The 22,943-nt window shown below is 42.2% G+C and overlaps 1 protein-coding gene across 3 annotated transcripts in view; it reads right to left on the bottom strand.

Moving 5' to 3' along the window:
* Positions 1–22,943, bottom strand: part of CHD7 (chromodomain helicase DNA binding protein 7) — a 189,096-nt gene that overhangs the window by 73,255 nt on the left and 92,898 nt on the right. For all 3 annotated transcript variants that reach the window (XM_026516429.4, XM_026516431.4, XM_057307689.1), the window contains 2 exons: positions 15,078–15,508; positions 832–973 (listed from right to left, as the gene is read on the bottom strand). In XM_026516429.4, the coding sequence (XP_026372214.1) occupies positions 832–973; positions 15,078–15,508 (573 nt within the window). The remainder of the gene's footprint in view (positions 1–831; positions 974–15,077; positions 15,509–22,943) is intronic.

Raw genomic sequence — 22,943 nt, 5'->3', positions numbered from 1 at the left:
AGTACTTAGTGTGGACCGAACACTCAGAAAAAGGTAAGCGGGCTGTTAGGGGCTGACTTCTGATTCAAGCAGGTCTCCCCAGTAACTGCTCCTTGATAACTCAGATGTCATTCACTGAAGTGACATTCTTAGCCATCCCAGTGGAACATATTGGCATGCTTCCAGAGACTGTAACAAGGAAATAATTTTTAACGGTCACGTGGAAGGGCCTCTTACCTTATAGTCCAATCAGTGAAGGCAGTGTGCTTTACACACAAGAATCTAAATTCCTAATGTTTATTTCAGTTCTTCAACTGCTTCCTACAAAATTCTCCAAAAGTCAGGAGAATCTAACACTGAAAAGTTCTGCACCACTGTCATCCAGAAACGTTATTATTACATGACTATACATCTCAACTCCGGCCATCAAATGTCAGAAACCTTAAGACAAGCTACAGATGACATGTTGGTTTTTTGTTCTGCAAAAGAATTGACAAGCAACCAAACTCCAGACAAAATCAGAAATGTGAAGGCAGCTTTACATGAACCAATACGTCAACAATATGTTGACACTAATATATACATCAATATCAAAAGACACATTTACAGAAGGAAATGAAGATTCTCAGTTTTATTTATCACAGGGTCAAAGATGACAAAACCAAGAAGTCAGGGGTTTAATTTCGTGCTGGTCCCCAGCTCTTACATTATGGATATAGTGTTCCAGGCAACAATAAAGCCACCTTTAAATCAGCTGTATAACAAAGACAGGGGAGGTCTAGTGTACTTGATAGGCGGCTAAAGTTACCCATGCTAAATAACCAAGGCTCGAGATCAGAATGACGGTATTACCTGAACACCTGGGTCCTCATCTTCTTCAGGAGGAGGAGACGGTGGGGGCGTTTTGTCTAAGTCTGAATTTTCAGAACCTTCTGTTTTTCCCTTGTTGACCTTTTTCTTCAAAGCACTTGCTTCTGAATCAGGTTTCTTATTACTAGAATTCAAAGTGGATCACTTAGTGTTCACTTTTTAATGAGGTTTTCCACATGCCCCATGCCTTATATTTCCCACATTAATATCCCGAAAGTATCAATGACAACTGATAAATCGATGCATGTTGGCCACTTATAGTTAAATGGCACTCTCGATTAAGTTTCTATGGCAAAACCCCACACTGATGACCTCTGGCAAATATCTGACCTAATTAAAAAGAAATTTCATGCAAAAACTCCTAACACCACGTGGAATACATTTGTTCTCCTAGACAATGCAAAATCCCTGCCAATACACCAAGCCATAATGAAAAATCAGATCAAGAAGTAGTTTTGCTATCAAGTTTTTAAGGTGCAGAATGGTTGTTTTTTTTTTTCAATGTCAAGGGAAACTAGACTATAATGATCATCTCTTTGTGTCCCTCGCAGAGAGTTTGAAATACTATTTAAGTTCTTTTCATAACCAACACTACTAGGTGTCCTCTATTATGTCATCCAGCTACATTATTATTCAATGACAGCATTTTAAAATATAACAGAATATACGGCAATTTCCTGTTCTACATAATTTTACTTAATGCTGTCTTCATTTAAAATAAGCTTTATTTTGGTGCTAGCCCTTTTTTTTTTTTTTTTTTGACGTAGTCACAATAGCCTCTCTTTCAAAAGCTAGGTCTCTGAAATACAAAAATATAGCAAAGCGACCCCAATAATTAAAGTGCACGTTCCATACTATGTTTCTGTCAAAAGTTAATAGGATTTGAATGTTACATAAGTCAAAAGACATGAATGAACTCTAAGAAAAAAAATTTTTTTAAATATAAGTTTACCATTACCTTTAGAACCTTTATTTGACATTCTTTTAGAATGTACATTTAATGCTACCTTCCATTCCAATTTCCAAACCAGTCCCAGGGTTTTCTAACATTATCATGTCATCCAACATTTAAATTCATCTAACCTCGGTAATGATTATATGTACTATTTCCAGAAAGCCTAAAATTCTAACGAATTTGAAAAAAAGATGTATTTCAAAAACCTTTAAAAAGTTTATTTATTGAAGTTTATAAATTCCAGAAAAGTATGCTGACAGGATGCATTAAACAGCATTTTTTTCAGCCTCAGCTACTACAAAAGACACCAAGGCATCTCTATGCTTTTATTTCAATAAAGCACGTCACGTAAAATACTTCGAAAGTATGTAGGTATAATAAAGGACCCATCACCCACCTAAAATGTATTTTTGTCATGAGTAAATAAAATATTTGGTAATCCTAAACTAGTTATTTCTAAATACTCAGAGCTGGTTTTTATTTTGTGAACATTTTACCATAGTAAATAGCCACATAAGGAAGTAACTTACAAGAATTCAAGATTATAGCAAACAGCAGCTAGGTTTAAAGAGTTCTTTTTAAAATTTTTTTAAAAGGCAATGTCCTAAAAACTTTAAGTCCCCAAAAGATCCATGGAAAGAATAATATTTTTTAAATTAAAAAAAAAAATCCATACAACAGTTCCTCATCCAACTGTCCTAGTGTTTATGCTACACATGGACAGAAGTCTCCCCTACTATGAGGCTCCATTTCCAGCATTTATTTCCGCTCTAACTGCCACAAATTATACAATACTACAGCTGAACGCTGGGCCCCTTTCCTTTCATCTGCACGCCAAGAGCAATCAGATTACCCTGGTAACCAGCGGTCACATGACCAGCACCTGCTCTTTTGGCTGGATGCCACTGACTAAAGCCATCTGCTTCCCTCAATCAGCTTTCAAACATTCTCAACACCTGCGCTGCAGTGTTTTGTGGTTTCTTTTATCAAATCAGTGCAAAACTGCTTCCAAAACTTTACATATTTCTCAAATTTGTTTAAATCAGAGGTAGGCCTGTCACAGAGTTGAACCACTGCCAGGTAAAGAAAGTCGGCAGCCAGTGCTTTTCACGGTGACCTCTCTGCACCAGAGCGAAGTCCACAATTTAATTTAGTGGGGTTACTGCACCCTGTGTGAACTATCCTATAGGAGTAAAAAGGCTTACTGTCTTAAAGCCACCAGAGCCCAGGTTTGATGAAATATCAATTTGCTGAAGGAGAGAAGTGCTAATGATTTTCCATCTGCCCTTCCCATGAATGAACTATGTGGAACGTCCAAGGCTGCTAGAAGTCAGACAAGACCTCTCCAAATGCTTAGGGAAAAAAAGCCTGTAGCCAAGGGAAGCACTCATCCCAGATCTGATTACTGAAAGATTTCTAAACTCATTAGACCTTGCACTATTAACGTTGCTCAGAGATAGCTAAGCATTTCCATGCTGACATCTTCTCATGACATCAATACACAAATCAAAAACACGTCAAGAAGTCAAAAAAGCTACAAAATCCTCGGTGTCCGCCCAAAGACATTACAATCAAGGACAAGATAAAGTTACTTTAATTATTAAATTGCCTTTGCTACTGTTTTGCAACAAGCTCATCTGCATTTTCAACTAAGTGTTATATTAAAACTGATTGTCCCAAAAAAGCCAAAGTGCCAAAGTCAGAATTTCTTTTTTTTTTTTTTTAAGATTTTATTTATTTATTTGACAGAGAGAGAGACAGCCAGCGAGAGAGGGAACACAAGCAGGGGGAGTGGGAGAGGAAGAAGCAGGCTCATAGCAGAGGAGCCTGATGTGGGGCTCGATCCCATAACGCCAGGATCACGCCCTGAGCCGAAGGCAGACGCTTAACCGCTGTGCCACCCAGGCGCCCCCAAAGTCAGAATGTCTAACAAATGAGGTGTAATACAGAATGGTGTGGTTAGAGCACTGATGTGGGTCAGACACATCTTAGTTCAAGTTCTGTCAAGTAGAACCTTGTCTATCTGGGAGCCTGGACAAGCCACTCCATTTCCCAGAGCCTCTGTTTCCTCATCTGTAAAATGAGGTTAGTAGTTCTATCTTCCTCCAAGATTCGTCAGGAGGTTTAACTGAGATAGTGGACAAAGACCTTGGCAGTGTATGACACGAGCAGCCAGGATGCACTCACACTGGAAGACAGCAGCTGGGAACGTATTCTTGAACGTCTGGGAACAAATCTTCAGGTGTGGCTCAGACCCGCTCGGGCCGAATCAACTGCAGACTCAGAGACAGAACCTCACAGATCATTTTCTCTAAGCAACACGAGGACAAGGAAGGTCCTTTATCCACAGTCCCCGACACATGCTGGAAGAACTAGCAGACAACCCCAAAGGCCACTCCTCTCCAAGCCCAGGACCACTGCTCTAGTCCAGGCAGGTGTCGTCTCCCACCTCACCCGTCACAACTGCTGCCTCGTCACCCTCGGGACCCAAAGGCAGGGTGACCCCCTGTCAGGCCACTGGGGAAAGGGCACACAGTTCACCTCCTTTGTCATGATTTAAACCTCTCCGGTTCAAAGCTAGTCTTTTCTAATGTCAGAGCCCAAACAGGGCAGCTCTTCCCATTGGGGGTAAGAGAATGTTACTAATAAGAAACATCCCTTGAGCTGACGGTACAGTGTTGAGAATGAGGCCTCGGAGAGGCCTGGCACAGATACGGAACCTCCACCAGCTGCCGTGGTGGCTGCTCCCGGGGGTAGGCGATGGGGCCCCGGCGCGGTGACCTGCCGGCCAGGATCCCGAGAGAGACCAGGAGTGTGCGGGGAAGGCCTTCTCACTCTGGCCCTGCATGGCCTCCACTCTGGAGAAATCGTGTCTGCCCCCACTGCTCTCCTGAGCCTGCTCAGCCTCCCACATTTCCTATTTCAGGGACATGGTGCAGCCACCAGAACCCAAACCCAAACCCAAACCCACCCACGCTCCCCACGTCACCGCAGTGACCAGCTAACGCGTAACGCCGACTGCGCTGTTCTGCCTGAAGTCCAAGCCCATGGGTAATAACGTCTGAGGGCTGCACTGGCATATAAGGCTTTCTGCCAACTTTTGCAACTGGCAACAGTGTTCTTCTACTTTTCTCACACCCCAAACCCTCCACCCACCCTTTACGCTGCAGACACACAGAGAACTACTCCCTAATGGGTCCACCTATCTCCTCCACCTCCATTCCTGTCCCCGTTCCATCTACTGCCGTCACGCATTGGGGGAAGCCTTTCCTGGCCAACACAGACTGGATCGCGCCACCTACATGTCACACGGTGGACCCCACACAAGGGATATTTAAAATACACCAAACATGGCGTCGCACTACCGCAAGGAACCAAAACCAAAGCTGTGCGTGTGTACCTGAGTGTGTGTGTGAGTGTACGTCTTTCCCCAACGATCCCTTAAGCTCAGAGGAGGAAGTGTGTCCTATTTTGTTTTCCTGGTGCCTGGTCAGGTATGTTCCTTATCAATTTTAGCAGATCGATTTAACTAAAGAGCGCAAGTAACAGGGACGACGACGACACACATATACAGCCCTTACAATGCGCCAGGCACTACTCTAAAGTGCTTTTCTCATTAACTCATTTAAGAAAACCCCACAGAGATTCTATCTTTATGATGAAAGACCTATGAAGCTCAGTAAAATAGGACCAACGTGCCACCAAAATAGAGACTTAGCAAGTTTTCAAAACTAGTACATCTCTATACTTCCCCTCCTCCCTCCTCACCAAGTTCTTTCATTTCCTCAGTCTTATCTCCCATCATTGCTGGTGTGACCGAGATACAAAGACACATTCTCCTGAAGCAAGACCAGCCCTTACAACCTTGGAAGCAGCACATTTTTCTGGGGACGGTACTATCAGTGTGAAGGGCCGCTGTCCCTCCACCAGCTCTAGTCCCACTTCACATTTTAGCATGACAGCGGAGTCACACTGGTGGGCAGCTGGACGTGCTCAGGGTCCATAGCTTAGTGACATGAGGTCACCACCGCTAGACCAGGCTCTGAAGTGCTGTAGTTGCCCCCAATGTGGTCAAAGCACAGGCCATCTTGATGAGAACTCCGAGAACTCAAACGCTGTCTTCAGAGCAGACATGTTATATGGAGGGACGTGCTAAGGACATTCCAATCCCTTTATGGAAGGGTTCGTAGTCAGCTTCTGACTCTGAGAGTCTACGACAAAGGGCTACATAGCAGTACCTAAAATGGAGGGGCACGAACTCATTCCACCTAAGACACAGCACAGAGATAACGAGTTCTTTTTGGCGAGAAAGAGTACAAGCTTTTTAAACAAGCCAAGGGCCAGAACTTATTAGAAATCCAGCTAGCTGTCCTGATTTATTGCAAAACAGAATGCAGTTAAACACTGATTAGCATCAGCCTAAGGGTCTAAGTCCTCAAAAGAAAGGCAGTTTGAAAAGGAACTACATGTGATGAGAATATGGTCAGTGAAGGTCTGGACCACGGGAGGGAGTCCTCAATCAGACAGACACTTCAGATGGGATAAGTTCGTGAAGATTCTCCTCACACTGGGGAAAATCGACCTTGAGGCTTAGGTCATGAAAATTAATCAGATTTGTTTTCAGGGACTCAAGCCAAAATGTCATACTATAATCTTTTAGAAGAAGAGTAAAAGGTATTGAAAGATATCCTTATATTTTATATGCTCAAAAGGTTTTTTTAATAAGGAATCAAAACTAATGGATGGGAAGCGAGAGAGACTGTCCTGGCACAGGACGTTTGTGATGTACTGCAATTCTAAAGATCCAGGCTGCCATTATAAAAACTATAAGAAGCTGTTAGGGTCAAGGGCCCAATGGTGGCAGAGAGAAAAGCATCAAGCCTCTCAACTTGAGTATAGGATTTTCCTCTAAGTTTTTAAACCATGAAAAAGAAACTTAAAAGAGAAAGAAGCAAAAGAAAAAAGAGACGAGATAAAGTACTAAGAGCTCAAAGTGTCAATTAAGGCAATATAAAATGTGATACATCAAGTAAAATTAACCCAACAAAACAAAATAAAACCTTTAAAGAAAGTCCTTAGACTAAAATATATGTAAAGGCTAAACTGGAATATAATAAAATGCCTGATGACAGAACTAACTAATGATGAAAGAGACAAACTGCACAGCAGACAGTAAACACAAAGGCCAACTCCTTCCCAAGAAGGCAATCAGAGCCGCCCAGGTGAAGGCGAGGGCCCGGGAGCACTCAGGAGACTGCCCCAACCCCGGAGATGCTCCACGGGGTGACCCTGGGCAGACGGCATCTGGGCGAGATGGCGGGATGGGAGCAAGAGCCTTGACCTGCCCCCTGTGCCCTCGGGCCCCAGGCCAGTCAGCCTGCAGATGCTGAGCCGCTGGCCTGGGGCCTCATGCTTCGCTCCAAGCGGCTGCCTTACCTCCCTGGCTCCTAACTCCACCCATAAATTCTTCACCCCACTCTTCTGGTTAAGAAAGAGAAAGAAGAATTGAGAAGAGAGAAAGACAGAGAAGAGGAGGGGATTCTATTTTATTTCTGAACAACACACATAGGATTTCAATGACCAATTAACAGGCTTTCTTTTTTTTAAGTTCTCTGAAAGTCACTGGATGGAACCTCTACGACATTTAATTTCATCTAAATTGTTACCTTAAATAGCTCTTCTAGCATCAAGTACTCCTTAAGTACATTAACTATGCTAAATTTTTAGGAAAGAACAAAGAAAGTTAGAAAAGATACAAAAACCTAATTTGCTTTCATTTAAAATGAAAGCATATTTCAACTCAACATGCCTCGCCTTTACATTTTACAATCAACTTCCCAAGGATGAAGAAACTGAGGGTCAGACAGGCTGCACGCTCAGCCGAAGCAGTGGCATTGCTAAGACTGGAGCCAATCTGTCCAGTTCCAGGGCCCACGCCTGAGTCCTGGACCTGGCCTGAAGGCATCTAACCTCCTCACAGAGATCTCCCTAAGAGTCCAGTGTGCTCCTGGCCTTTTGGGGTGCCCTTCAGGCCTCGGGGACCTGTCCTGGTGAATGTTTTCTGTTAACTGGGACCATCTCTGGGTAGCCTTCCAGTAACATCAGAACCTTGTCCTGAGGATAACTACAAGATTGCCCTTTATTTAAAGGAGAGGAAGGAACGGATGGAGGAAGAAGGAAGGAGAAGAAAGGAAGAGAGGGAGGGAAGGAGGGAGGGAGGAAGGGAGGAAGGGAGGGAGGGAGGGGATGGAGGGAGGGAGGGAGGGAAAGTATAATAGAAAGCCTCCTGAATGACCCAAATTCATTTTTAATATAGTAAATATATTCGGGGCGGGGGGACTCATCATGCAGTCAAGAATTACCAATGAAAATCTAAGGGTTACTGAGTTTTATGGACTGAATTAAGATCTGCCAGTAACACGGAAAAGAAATCCAGTTAGCTTACGCGTTCTCTCCTCACAGAAGCTCCACATAAACACTAGCCACTCTGGCTAAATGGCACCACCTGGCACTGTAATGCAGCATAAAGAATTGAAGAAATCAGACATTACAAAACTGATGCAAAAAGTACATCCTTTTCCTATAGCGTATTCTCCTAAGTGCTGAACAGTAGGGCACAGATGTGGCTGCTTGTGCCCAATTCTCAGATGCCACTCTTATTTTCAGGCACAGCATTCCCATGACCCCGGAAGGGGGACACGGGGCTAACTTTGGCAATTAGAACCCCACACCCTAGATTCATAATGATCTTCTCCGATCTGCCAGCATGGCCAATACAACAAATGAGACATGCTGCTCGTCCACATTTTAATCAGGTCCTACAGGTAGGTAGAGAATTAGGCAGAGCAAATGGTAAAACCCACAGGGAGAAAATATTATCACCCACCCTAACAGGAGAAGCCAAAGAACCAAGACATTAAACTGTTCATACAGATATCAGGGCTACAAATACAATTACTATGGAAGTTCAAGGATGTTATCTCTCTGGGCGCCTGGGTGGCTCAGTCGTTAAGAGTCTGCCTTCAGCTCAGGGCGTGATCCCAGAGTCCTGGTATCGAGCCCCACATCAGGCTCCTCTGCTGGGAGCCTGCTTCTTCCTCTCCCACTCCCCCTGCCTGTGTTCCCTCTCTCACTGGCTGTCTCTCTCTGTCAAATAAATAAATAAAATCTTAAAAAAAAAAAAAAAAGGATGTTATCTAACATCAAAATAAAGAAGAATGGTGTCTTTTTTCTTCACACTACTTTCCTAGTTAACTTTTTTTTTTTTTTTAATTGGTGGGGGAGAGGAGGAGGAAGACGGACAAGCAGATTCCCCACTGGGAAGGAGCCCAATGCAGGGCTCGATCCCAGGACCCTGAGATCATGACCTGAGCTGAAGGCAGATGCTTAACTGACCGAGCCACGCAGGCACCCCTTCCTAGTGAACATTTTAAAGCTGGGCCACACAGACTTCTCTGAGAAGCTGAAGAGAGGGCTGGTGTTTCAGATGGCTGATGATGCTCTCAGGGTGGCTTTGCACAGCACCTGGACTTGAAGAGGGGCCCTTACCTAGGCAGAAGACAACCAGCAGAAAGATCTTTGTACATCATGTGACAAATTTTGCATTCGTACAGATTTTTATACTTTTCAAAAGCATTTTCACATATAAACATTTTTAATCATTTTTAAAAATCAGCCTATGACTCTTTCTGCTCTTTATCTTCCGATTCTAACACCACCACCACATCTACAATGGCAACATGTGTTCCACCCTAAAATTCCACTTAAGAAAGTCTTCAAAGGAACGTGTCTCCAGAAAAATCCCCCATTAACATCCCACTGCCACCCACGGCTTCCTCCCCTCTCAACTTTCATCTGATGGGTGCAGTGAGAGTTGGAGGCGGGGTCTATGCCACCCTCTCCCACAGAAACCAAAGTGGCAGCAGGCCACCACTTTCAAGTCCACTCCAGCTCCCTGGACAGGCAGAAACAAACTTAAGCAGGGCCCAGTGTGGTCCATTCCTGCATCCTAGAGCAGGAGTCAGCAGAACCTGCTTTTTAGGGATCAGTGTTGTTGGGCACTCTCTTCCCCCAAGGACTATGAACCAAACCACAGGTTGCTAAAGCTAGCACAGTATGTACTAAAAAGTGGCTGACGACTACTCCCTCCCTGCTCAATCAGCTGATTGAAGACAAACTGGATAGAGGAAGGGTGATAATGTGGCCGGTCACTGGCAAGAGAAAGACTCTGACATGGTCATCCTGAAGGAAAAAAAGACCCAATTAAAAAGACCCAATGGTGGGGTGCCTGAGTGGCTCAGTCAGTTAGGCATCTGACTCTTGATTTTGGCTCAGGTCATGACCTGGGATGGAGCCCCGAGACGGGGCTCCACGCTCAGTGGGGAGTCTGCTTAAGATTCTCTCCCTCCCTCTCCCTCTGCCCCTCCCCCGGCTCGCATGCTCACTCGCGCTCGCTCTCTCTCTCTAATAAATAAATGAATCTTAAAAAAAAAAAAAAGACGTAATGGCCCCCTTTCAAAGAGAAGATAACCTTTGAGACCACCAGGGAAGGGGACACCTACCTGGTCCCATCCCTGACCTGGAGCTTGGATTTAATGAACCAGACACCTGGCAGGGCAGGCCTGGGGGGGGGGGGGCAGAGATGCACAACGCCCACAGGCACCTTCTCTCCCTTGTTCCTCTCCAATACTGAAAGGGCTCAAAAGTCCATTTTGTGACCATACGTTAAAAAAATCTGTACCCTCTTCTGCAGGCACACTGTCCAAAATACCGAGTTCAGTATTTCCAATTATCCAATGCTGTGAGTCAAAGCTAAATCATAGGATGTAAAAGAAAGAACAAGAAAACAGAAGAAAAGCTGTGGGTGTGATTCATCTTATTACCTACATACCTGTTGGAGAGGTATCTGACTCTCTGGGTTTTCTGTACTTACTAAGCAAAACTAGTTTAATGGTTTGCTTTCGTGTCTAATCTCTCCTGAGAAATTTTACATGTATAAGAGCACACTGTAAACTCCATATTGGGTTACCAAAATATACCACTGCTGTGCTTGTTGGCTGAATAAAAATATTCCTCAGGTGAAATGCTGCTACTTTCTTAGATCATAACTGAGAAAACAACATCTGAAAAGCAAAGTTCCTCCAGAAGAAAGTTGCCACATAAATATTAATGATAACGAATAGTGTGGTCTGCAAAAAATATACATATTTTTGGTACTTTGTGTTTTTGAAAAATAAGAGCAGTATGTTTACTGTCCATTTGAAAATAAAATATTTCATCTCTCTTCCCTGAGAAACAGCGTTTAGTGTCCTGCTAACTTTAATGCTGGGGGTGGGAAACAGCAAGGAAGCTGCACCAGAAGCAATCTCCAGGGCTCCATTTAACTGGCGCTTCACTAGTCAAGTCACAATCTTTGGCCAAGTTCCCTTCTTTATGTCCATTCAAAGAATCTTTATATAGCTAAATGGACCACTAAATCCTTCAAGAGTCATTCAAAGGGAGCGCTTCCTCCAAATTCTCTCTCATTTCACAAGGCCCGTGCATACACAACAGAAAACGCATTGAAGAGAAGAATGCAAATCCTCCTATTTCAGCTCCTTGAGTCCTTCCATATGCAAAATGGCACCCCCTCCAGCCCACAAATGTCTTAGCTTTTATTTTCAATATTTACTGCCCATATTTGAAGGCTATAAGGACACCTGGGGAGAGCACTAGGAAAAAAATGGGAAAGAGGAAAGGAAGATACATTTCTAATAGAAAAGTGGAATACGGCCCATTTTTCTCATTATTAAGATTTTAAATGTCTTTTCCTGAAATGAATACCTTTTTCCGTTTCCCTACCATTCTAGGGCACAGCTTCTGGGCAGATCCTTTGAGTTCTCCTGCACAGGCAAGACAGTATCATTATATTTTGGTTGCCAAAAGGGCCAGTTCGCTGGGAATGGCCACAGATTCAGCCACGTTCCAGAACGCAGAATGTCAGGTAGTGAGACGGACATCCTCGAGGCACACAAAATCAGCCCCCTGATGACAGTCACCCTTGCTAAATGTCCTGTAGTACCGAGAGTGTGTGAATGATGTAAAACGAGCTCTCTCCCTGCCACGGACATAATGCAGAGCCAGCCAGACCACCAGTGGTCACTTCCGTCACCTCCAGCTCAGAGGACAGTGCATTTGGTTGTGGGACGTCACCAACGATCCAGCATACGGGGCTGCACAGGAAAGATGTGAGTAGTTCTGCACTAAATTTTTCATTTCACTTCTGTTTATTCTCTTCTATTTCAGCCCTCTGTAGGAAAATTATTTTCTGTATAAACAAATTCATCAAGTTAACTTATTCAAGGATGGAAATAACTGGTATCACATAACATTTTGCAAAACAAAATTGCCACTGCTGTATTCCAGTGCTTAAAAGCAAACTGCTATGGCAATTCAACCCCAGTGCTAACATAACCCAAACCCCCTATTACCTTCATCACTGCATATTCAATTTACATAATTATTCTGCTATGCTATTCAGAATTTACATGTAGTTGTATGCATTCTACTTATCTGTGCTTCAGGGATGTGATTTCCTTCCTAGATTCAACAGAACACAAGACCACAACTTGACATACTCAATTCATCTGGCCAGTAGAAACTGTGGCTCAACAACATAGTGGATTGGTTTGTTAATTTACTGAAAATCTCTATTCCATTACCATTTTCTTGGACAGCCACCCCCATCTGACCAGCAACAACAGGAAAGCCCCCCAGCAATGTCCTCACCACACTCTGTTGTGACTCAGCAGGTGGCCCAACAAGTGGTCAAGTCACCAGGGCCAACAGAGGTACTCCAAACACTCCCAGCACCCCTCGGCATGGCCCGAGTCTCTGGGCCCCGTTATATCAGCCCCCATTCTGCATGCACATCCCTACGCTCAACGGAAATATTCCGTTCGATTATTTGCACACTACTTGGGGAAAAACAACTATCACCTCCAGGAGGCATCCACTGAGACTATTAGTCTAAAGCAACAGAGGGGGGAAAGTACCCAACCTTCTTCTTGGGAGAAAATAATCACATGCCCTCTCTCCTATCAAAAACATGTGACTCTAATGCAAAGCCATTACTCGGATTCAGCAATGCCAAAAGTTTCCTCTGCACAGACAATTCAAACTTGAGGATGAGCAACTGAGAGCATGCACTGGAATTTTCTCTCGTGGGTAAAGACAAGGCCTCTCTCTGTACCAAGGCAGCACGGATGCCCAGAACGGACTGGATCTGATGCTACGATCCTAACACTTGTTTACAGTTGTTAGGAAAATTTCAACGTTTCACTGTTAAATACAGCATTTTACTATGTGCCCTAACATATCCCACAAGAGACAAGGGTAAGCTAAAGTATGTTTCTGAAGACAGGCCTAGGTCAATGCAGACTCAGAACCTGAAGGCAACATACTTGGAAATTTATGATGAGATCCAAGACACAGTGGGGTGTTTTTTTTTTTTTTTTTTCTTTTTTTAACCAATGTTTATCATTAGGTGCTAGATTCAAAAAATTAAAGATACAAACTAAAGACAGCCCGACCTTGAGGCTAAAGCTAGCCTTGGTGATATACTTCCTGAGTTCTAGGAAGCTTCTTTAGAACACAGGCTCTTACATTTCAAGTTTTAAAAATAATAATAATACATTCTTTTAAAATTTTGCTGCAATTTCTCCTTGGGAAAAATCAGCACGTCTCCTCTTAGCAAAAGCACAATACTTAGTTTTTAGGCAACTATATTTCTAAAAAACTCTTGATCAGTCAGACTGAAATTCTAACCATATCCTCCTTGCTCACATCCTAACACTTAACATAGTACCTACAAAGAATAAGTACTTAATGAAATATTTCTTAAGTAAATGAAAACAAAATTTATAATGGATTGTGGGTTTAAAAGAGTGTTCATACGGAAAAAAAATAATGGTTTTCAATTCAGAAACTGCATACTGAGGCATCAAAGAAGGTTCCTAAGTAAATACCAATATTAAGTTACCTGTAAGATTGAGTTATTGAATAGAATTCCGTTATTTCGGCACCATAAAAAGTACCGGTGACAAAATTTTTTAAATGACTATGAAACAAAGTTTCAAAACACTACAGGATAACGTATTTGGGGCTGTATAGATATTTTTAGCAGAAGCTGAAAATCCAACTTTGCTCTTTTCCTTTGCTGGGACATCTCTGTAGTCACAGAAATTATCTCCGCTCTCTAACTGCACATGCACACACACAGGAAAGCCCACAAGTCAAAGGTTTACAGGCCAGAGAGCTCAAGAAGTTCTCGTCAAGCATGTCCGTCGCAGACCTGAGCGTGCATGTGTGCACACACGTGTGTGTGTACATATGCACACGGGGGTCGGCGGGGGACTGTGTTTTCTAATGAAGTTTGCAAACAGGTTCAGATTAACCAAGTCTGACCATACTTCCATCTGGAAACTATATTTTCTAACATGAGCCATATACTGAAAAATAGATTCAGATGTTTGGAATTGGTTCAGAACGGTTGTAAGAAATGTTCAGTACAAATGAAAAAAATTAGTCTTCAATGTCTTCTCCTCTCAGCTTTTCTTACTGAGTAAATATGCCTTCTGGGGGTCAGAGTTGGCAGGGGAAGTACAGAGGGAAGTATGGAGTGGAGCAGGGTATTTCCTAGAAGCTAAAGCGCATGCTATTCTTGCATGCATATCTAATGGATAACTGCTATTCGATTTCTCCCACGTTGCCCACTAGCATTTCAACCCTGCCCCTGGAAGGCTTACTCCGCCAAGTGGAGGGAATTAATTCTCCTGTTTCGACTTCTGGGAAACAGGGCTGAAACGCTTAGTGAAATATAGTGACCTATCTTGATTCTGTAATCCTTCTTTCCCTGTTTTGCATTGTCCTTGAAAATGAGGTTGCTGGTCTAGGCTTACAAATAATGAAGCTGGTAATTTGGTTCTATATGGTCAATGACGAACTTTCACAAAAGTAACAAGCGAATTATTTTAAAGTAACAAAGAATTTTTACCCAGTGAGGTCTAAAATGTACCATCCAAATAAACAGTTCATGGTAATCGAGTGCTAAATTTCAGAATGTATAAAACTCTTAACTTTTTAGTTTGGGTATCAGAGAAAGGAACCCGATGGTGAAAATCAAAGTGCTGCCCCTCCCCCATCCCCGGACCCCACCCCCTTCTCTCCAGGGCCGTCACTGTCGTGCTCATTTCTACACTGTGTTTGGTGGTGGTTGTTTCTGCCCACAGCCTACCTTGACTTTTTGCTGGATTTGGGTTTTGGCGTGGCAGTTTTTGCTTTCTTTTCCTTTGGCTCTTTGGGAATCTTAGGGGCTTTCGGGGTCTTGGGTTCCTTGGGCTCTTTTTTCTCCTTGGGTTCTTTCGGTTCCTTCGGATCTTTTTTTACCTTCGGCCTTTTCTTTTTCTTTTTCTCTTCTTGGGACCCATCTAGGGAGTTCCTATTTAGTTCCTGGTTATCAACCCCACCAGGGAAGTCATCTTTACCAAAACTTTTACTGGAATCCTCTGCAACAATGTGGTTGTTTTTCTTTTTCTTCTTCTTCTGCTGTGGCTGCTGCTCTACGGACGGCAGGTAATCATCACTCTTCACTAGCTGAGCGTTCGGTCCACTAACCTGAGTCATATCCGGCACTGGTTTCTCTAGAAAGGGCTCCGATGGAGAATGCTAAGAGACACAAATGGGAATTGAAATTAGTTTATCATTCTTCGTATTGAAGAAAGGAACTGAAAGTTAGTAGCTGATGCTTCTGAAACTTTACACTCAAAGAAGCAAATATTTTACCAACCATACACAGTTGTAAAATCTATCTTTTTCTCTCATCCAAAAAACAAGAAAGCTTTTACATAAACAGTTAAAAGAAAGAAAGGGTAACTTAGCAATACAGTAAAAATTTCAGTTCAGGAAGAAAAATAATTCTCATTCAGCTGAAGACACTGTCCATTTTCTTAGCAGCCCCTAAGTGTGTGGGACTTGGTGAATGACAAAAACAGTGGCAGAAGCTAAACCCAAAGAACGAATTTAAATGGAATTCTTTTCCCCCATGCGGGAATGAGAACTCATATTAAAGACCTATAATTAAGCCTCTTTTAACAAAAACAAGCATACTGAGCACTGCACGATTCAGGTACTGTGAAAGTTTGAAATCCAAGTATCACATACAAATCTTACATGGTACAGGCCATTTCTGACTGAACTGAAATGAAAATGCCACATTAAAAGCACACATCCAAACTTCGTGACTTCGGATTCGTTAAATTTCTTGTACTAATATGAAATGCAGAGTGTTTGTCCAAAGTTACTAAAGCTTTACATTTTCACATTTCACTGAGGAAGAGAAAATCCAAATAGTCGAGCTTTTAAGCCCTGCAGGAGATTTTTGACATTCGCAGGAGTGCGTCCAGAGATGGGCTTAATACAGTAGAGAATACCAACAATTAGGATGGGGTGCTGACTGGTCAGTCGAGATCACAGTCCACTCCAAACCAGGACGGGGGCAGAATATCATCTCCACTGTAAATTATGACATCTAATGAAGGTTTGTATTTCAGCGAAATACTTTAAAATGTTATATCTGCAAATGTCACTCGGGGTTGTTTTTTGTTTTGGGGATTTTTTGTGGGTTTTTTTTTTTTGCCTTTTTCATCTGCTTCTCCAGATACTTAACAGTAAGTATAACAGAAACAACAACAATAACGGCTGCTAGTGTTTATGAACAATCTTACTATGTGCCAGACACGTGCTAAGCACTTTACACCCATGACACCGTTCAAGCCCCACACCAGCCCTCGTTAGAAGCTGGTATGGACGCTGACATGCGAGGATGTGGTGCCGTGCCCACGGAGATACAGGACCACCCACCTGACCACACCACCTCCAAAAAAGGCGGAGGCAGGAGAGCCCAGGTCCAGGTCTGCAGAGGACACCCGAGTAACCCAAAAGCTATGGCTGACCGTCAGCAAGGAGCTATAAATTAGACTCCAGTACGACTAGACTCCATGTACCGAGCTGGGTGCTTTCAGGAGTTAGCTCTCCGGATTCTCACAACAAAAATGTGGTAATCTGCCCCCATCTTTCAGAAAGGAAGCAAAGCTTGAGGAGGTTATGTGATCACCAAGATCACACAGCAGGAGACAGAGAATCTAGGTTTTCTAAACCAGTGCTTCTCCTGAGATCTTACATATGGGCATCCTTCTGGGAAATACTCCATGGGTTTCATTTGATTTCCAAAGGGGTCAGTGACCACCCCCCCCAAAAAAATTTTTTTAAGACGTCACTGCCTGAAAAGAAAGTGGTCATGCTATCCCCACTAAACCTTACTATGGTCACTAAAGAAACCGCATTCAATTCTCTGTCTGCACTGGTGCAAGAGAATTACGAGGTAAGAGACCCAAATTCTAGTCTGGGTCCTGCTGTTAGTGATATTATCAGTGAAAAACCATTTCACTCATCCACAGTTCATTTTCTTCATCTGTAAAATGAAGGGGTTGGGTTAGATAATTTCCAAAGTGTCTTTCAAAATCCAATGGTATTAGAAAATCTTAAAATATTTATTGCCCTTTCCTCATCACCGCTGAAAAAGGATGAACCTGAAAAGGATTAAAGCTATACAGAAAGAGAAAGAAGCGAGAGCAGAAGTCTGAGGAAGAGCACATGGAAAGGAGTCCACATGAGCAGGTTTCCACACAGGAATAGCACAGCGAGCCGAACCCTGAAAAAAGCTACCTCTGCCCTGCAGTTCTCCCTCAAACACATGCTCAATAAACGTCAAGCGAGGTGCTGTCCACGTTATCATTACCTGAGAATTAACAGCGTCTGATTAACTGTGTGATGAAAATTCAGTTGCTGAAGTCGAGTTAATTGTTACCTATTATTTTGAATGTAAATAAAGAGGAAAAAGCCGTATCTTTTTTTTTTTTTTTAAGAGACTTAGAGATCAAACTTATTTGGGACAAACTATTTTTAGAAAAAGTATTTCCTGGAAAGGGAAGGAAAGAAAAAAGTCTACCAGTAAACAAAGCTTAAAGCTCAGGAAGGTGAATTAATCCCAGGTATGTTTGTGTACCTTGCTTTAATCTGCATGGCATTAACCCCAGTAACAAAGTGCCCCCTTCTTATAAGAAATACCTTGTACACATTTATGAACTAGAAAAAGCACAGAACATCTCATACAAAGAGACTGAAAATTTATCTACACATTTTAGCATACAAATGATTTTAGATGCTCCTTTCAGTAATAAATGAAGCCATAAATTAGTATCCCTTAAAATTTTTAATCTTCCATAAGAAGGAAAAAACATAAAGATTAAATACAAAAAAAGGTATTAATCCTGTTTGATATGCAGCAGAATTATGTTTTGGTACTATATGAAATAGGGTGAAAAAGGTGCTCAGAAATATTATAGTGTTTACCAGACCCACATCTCCTTAAATCTTTTAGAGAAAAAGCTGTTTTTGTAAACATTTAACAAAGAACAGATGGCCTGCCTTAATCATGTGGGGGAAAAAACCTGGAGCTCACAGTAATACCCTGACAAAGTCTCCCAGGCCCAGCCATGCCCCCCCCCCACCGCCATGGTACAGTCTTCTCTAATGCTATTTAATTTAACAGCGGACATTTTCCCATCAATTCCCACTGCCTGACAGGTAATCAATGCCATTAACATCTGATATTACCATATACGGCATTGCTAAAACCCCTCATTTATTAGAGCAAACGTGGAGAATGTTAGATACCAAAGGTATTTTTAAATACACACTCTCGGACCTTCCACTTGACACATTTGCTATCATAATTCCATGTGCCTGTCGGAATATTATGGAATATGTAAGGACGGTGCCATGGACTTTTGGAACCAGAACAAGAGGACTGATAATTAAACTAAACAAAAATGATCCAAGGTGTGTATGTGTGTCTTGTCAAGAAAAGTACCGTAAACTAAAGATAATCACTTTTATCCTTAATTCCATGGTTCAAAATGTATAAAGTCGACAAACACAAAAGCAAGTCACCTTATGTAAAACAGCAGAATAGATAGGATGCAAAGTGAACCAAAGGAGAGCAGAGATGAAGAAGTGAAGGCAATCCTTCTCTCACCTTTAAGCAAATGAAACCCAAAATGCTCAGGAGCATTCACAAGAAAAGGAAAAAGTGCATGAGAAGAAACTTTTCATTTACCTCAGGTATGCTTTTCATCCAACATTCATCAGCTTTGTCTGGCTTCAAAGCTATCTTATTTACTCATGTTTTGCCTTAATTATATTCTTAAAGCCTCAACCTGTTAGTGATGTCAAGTAACAGGAGTGAGCCAGGTGATATTAACACCGTGCAGTGTTTCCAACACACATAATCTCTGCAAACTAACAACACTCTGTAATGTAGGACACGTACGGACAAACATTTTATTTACTGAGAGATACAAACAAATCTAAAATCAAAATGCTACTTTATAATAAAGAAAAGATACTACCAACTGAGCAAGAGTAACACGGCACTCCTGGGAGACATATCCCTTTGCACAGCAAGCTAAAGGGAGGTACTTGTGCTCTCAGAAACTGAGATTCCAGCAGAGACTAGCAGGCCACATAAGGCTGAAGGAACAACAAATACAAGCTTAAAACACGCTAAACTATGATTCCAATGATTTGTAAAATTACAAACATTAAGTGCTCACTTAAGATTGCAAAGTACTGGGGCGCCTGGGTGGCACAGCGGTTAAGCGTCTGCCTTCGGCTCAGGGCATGATCCCGGCATTATGGGATCGAGCCCCACATCAGGCTCTTCCGCTAGGAGCCTGCTTCTTCCTCTCCCACTCCCCCTGCTTGTGTTCCCTCTCTCGCTGGCTGTCTCTATCTCTGTCGAATAAATAAATAAAATATTAAAAAAAAAAAAAAGATTGCAAAGTACTAGTTGCTTCTTCTTTTTTTTTTTTTTTTGGTGGCTTTGGAAACACATCTTATATTGATGCTCTTCACTTTTATTTTTCCAGTATTCCCCAGGTTCTTGATCCCTTGACATTCTTTTAAAAAGGAATTCCAGTATGGAAACTGACGCTCAATCTTCAGCCAAAAGAGCGTACAGGGTTCAGAAGTGCATTTAGCAAAGGCTCCGTAAGTCCTATTGAGGCTCTAACACCCTTTTCTTGTCAGTGACACTGATAAAAAGAAGACACACTCAATATTTGGTGCCCAATTCATTTATTCATTCAACAAATATTTGGGGATGTAACAGTAAACAAGCCAGCCACAGTACCTGCCGGCGGGAAAGCAGAGCACCTGACCTAGGCTGACACTAAGGAGGCTTCCCGAAACAAGTCAGCCTGGGGCTGGCCAGAGGTCACTTCCTCCATGGACCTGAACAATGACTCATGCCTGAGATCAGGTGACTGGAAGCATAAAAATGTATGACAAGCAAGCTTGTGAAGCCCTGCTTATGGAGGAACAGATATTAATTTCAATGGTCAAGTGATCTACTTCTTAACTATGACTATTTGATATAAAATAAGTATGGGGTGCCTGGGTGCCTCAGTCAGTTAAGCAGACGGTCTGCCTTCGGCTCAGGTCATGATCTCGGGGTCCTGGGACAGAGTCCCGTGTCGGGCTCTCTGCTCAGCGGGGACCCTGCTTCTCCCTCTGCCTCTGCTGCTCTCTCTCTCCTGCTCTCGCTCTCTCTCAAGTAAATAAGTAAAATCTTTAAAAAATAAAAACAAAAAATAAGTATAAAAATATTCCTCAGAAGACAATCAAAGGTTGGACTATTTTCTCCTTGGCTAAATTTGGTATTAGAGTCAGGGCTTCAAGTGTAAGCCTTTAAATGCCAGTTAGTTTTACTCAGCTCATTCTTAATTTCCAGGAACAATGATTTATTGAATGAGTACATTTATGAACAGAAACACCCAAATGAATAATTATCAAGCTCGGTAGTCATATGAATTGAGAAGGCAAAATGTGTAAAAGAACATTTTCTGAAGTTTTGGATATTAAAAAGTGTTACATGAAAAGATGACTCAGGTCACATGAGTTTAGAGAATTCTGGGCTAACCAAATAGTTTTCTTTACTACAAAACTCCAAAACCTTACTACGTTGAGTGGGGGATAATGCACAGTGTGTCCTAAATGTACTTAATCACTACATCCCTTTTTTCTAAGAATATCTTGAATAAAAATGTTCTTCAGGATATTACTTTGGATTATACCAATATAGCTAAAGTGGGGTAAATTCATCTGCGTCTCCGGGGTGGAGAAAGCATGTGTGTGCATGGGTCTGTCTATGCGTCTCAAAGAGTGGTTATCAAATGTTTTACAATACAGCATGCGACTCTATGAACAAACCTAATTTTACATAAAATGTGCTCAAGCGGCTCACTGAATTGGCAGTTTCTTTTATGCTCAATTTAAGTCACTGATAGGAATAAAATAGGAATACTGGTAAAATCATATAAGGATGACTTGTATAATTTTTGTTATATACAGTCAAGATAATTACCAAGTTAAATATAATGAATGTTGAAATATCATAATGCAATAAGTAATCTTTATGAGTGCCTCAGAACCATTAAATTTTAGAACTGAAAATTTTAATTACTGCTGAAATATCTCATTTAAAAATCATCCGAAGGCATTTCCGAAACTTTGGTTTTTCTGCTTGTGTTTTTAATCCACCCTTAGAATAGATGTGCCATACAAACAAAATCTTAAATCGCTACAAATTAACATGAACCACTTTAATGGCATCTAAATTCTAAACACATTTTGAATTTAAGTGGAGTCCAAAATAATGAAAATAATGAGCCAAGCAATCATGTTACATTTAATATTAAATAGTTTACACCGGATATTGAATACTGCCCATCTATGTATGAGTAAAACTATACCATAGAAAGAGTCAAACAGCGTTTTTAATGTGTAAAGCACTCTGCTGTGGTGTTTCTACAGTCACTTTAACTAGAATAACACAGCAGTGAAACTGCACTACCGCTAAACCCTTTCCAAGCGTCTGAGAGACCCTGAGTGCAGTAGACTCCCTCCCAGTGGAGAACAGGGCATCTGTCCACCATACCTCACTCCCGGCCACCCCATCGCTGCCCTTCTGGCCATCTCCCCTTCCCTGTCTCCATTCTGAGCAGGCAGTCACACTGGCCTGGGAGCTACCTGCAGATGCGGGAGGTGGCCTCAGGAAGACACAGGTGTGCAGGCTGGAACCGTGCTGGGTACCTGCAAGGCTGCTTCCAGCCGGCCCCGCTCAGAGTGATGGGGAAGAGCGTCGGGGAACAGCCCTGGAGTTAGGGGAGAGACAAGAGCAAGTTGTCCCCAGCAAGACAACTTCCCTGACAGGAAGTCCTGAAGCCATTCCAGGACACAATACGAATGAGGTTTTCAAACCACATACTGTACAGTTACATGTGCATTTCACAACCCTCTTCTCCTTCAGTGCCTGTAATAACCACATAAGGTTGCCAAGGTGGGTGACAGTCTTGCTCTTTTATAAATGAGGAAACTGAGGCTTTAGTGACACAGCTAGAAAAGGGCCAACCTTGGATCGTAATCCCGATGTGGCAGCTACAAGCCAGTGTGACGTGATCGGGCTCACCCAGCGGGTGAGGAGGGCTTCTCCACACCTGGGAAGCTGCTTGCTGTCTTTCTCCAAAACCACAAAGGCCTCAGTTTTAAGACCCTAACCCTAAGCTACAGGTTAAAATGGCTCTTAATTTACTATAAATTTGGGACTTCTGTCTTCAAAGGATTAGAGGAGAACTCTAGTTTAACTCCACACTAAAGCTGTGAAAAATCACTTTTCTCCCAAAGATAAAAACGTGGATAAGAACTGGCATTTAGATTGCTGCTCATAAACATTATCCTGTTTGAATACGAGAACCGCCCCGTCTGATAGAAGCTGAATTCAAGTCAATCAATTGGCTTGGTCCCAGGGAGTGAATGGAGTTTTCCAGAACTGGAAGCAAATAAGCCCACTTTCTGCCCTGCCCTGAAAATTATCCCAAAGCCACTTAAAAAGAACAGTTTATATGATTTTTAAAAATTCAATCTACTATATTTCAAGGAATCTAACATAGTCAGTTCTTTGGTAAACAACAGTTTGGTAAAC

Source organism: Ursus arctos, unplaced genomic scaffold (genome assembly GCF_023065955.2).
Source record: "Ursus arctos isolate Adak ecotype North America unplaced genomic scaffold, UrsArc2.0 scaffold_6, whole genome shotgun sequence".
Taxonomy (NCBI): Eukaryota; Metazoa; Chordata; class Mammalia; order Carnivora; family Ursidae; genus Ursus; species Ursus arctos.
The sequence above is the reverse complement of the archived record's forward strand: the minus strand, read 5'-3'. Positions and strand labels throughout refer to the sequence as shown.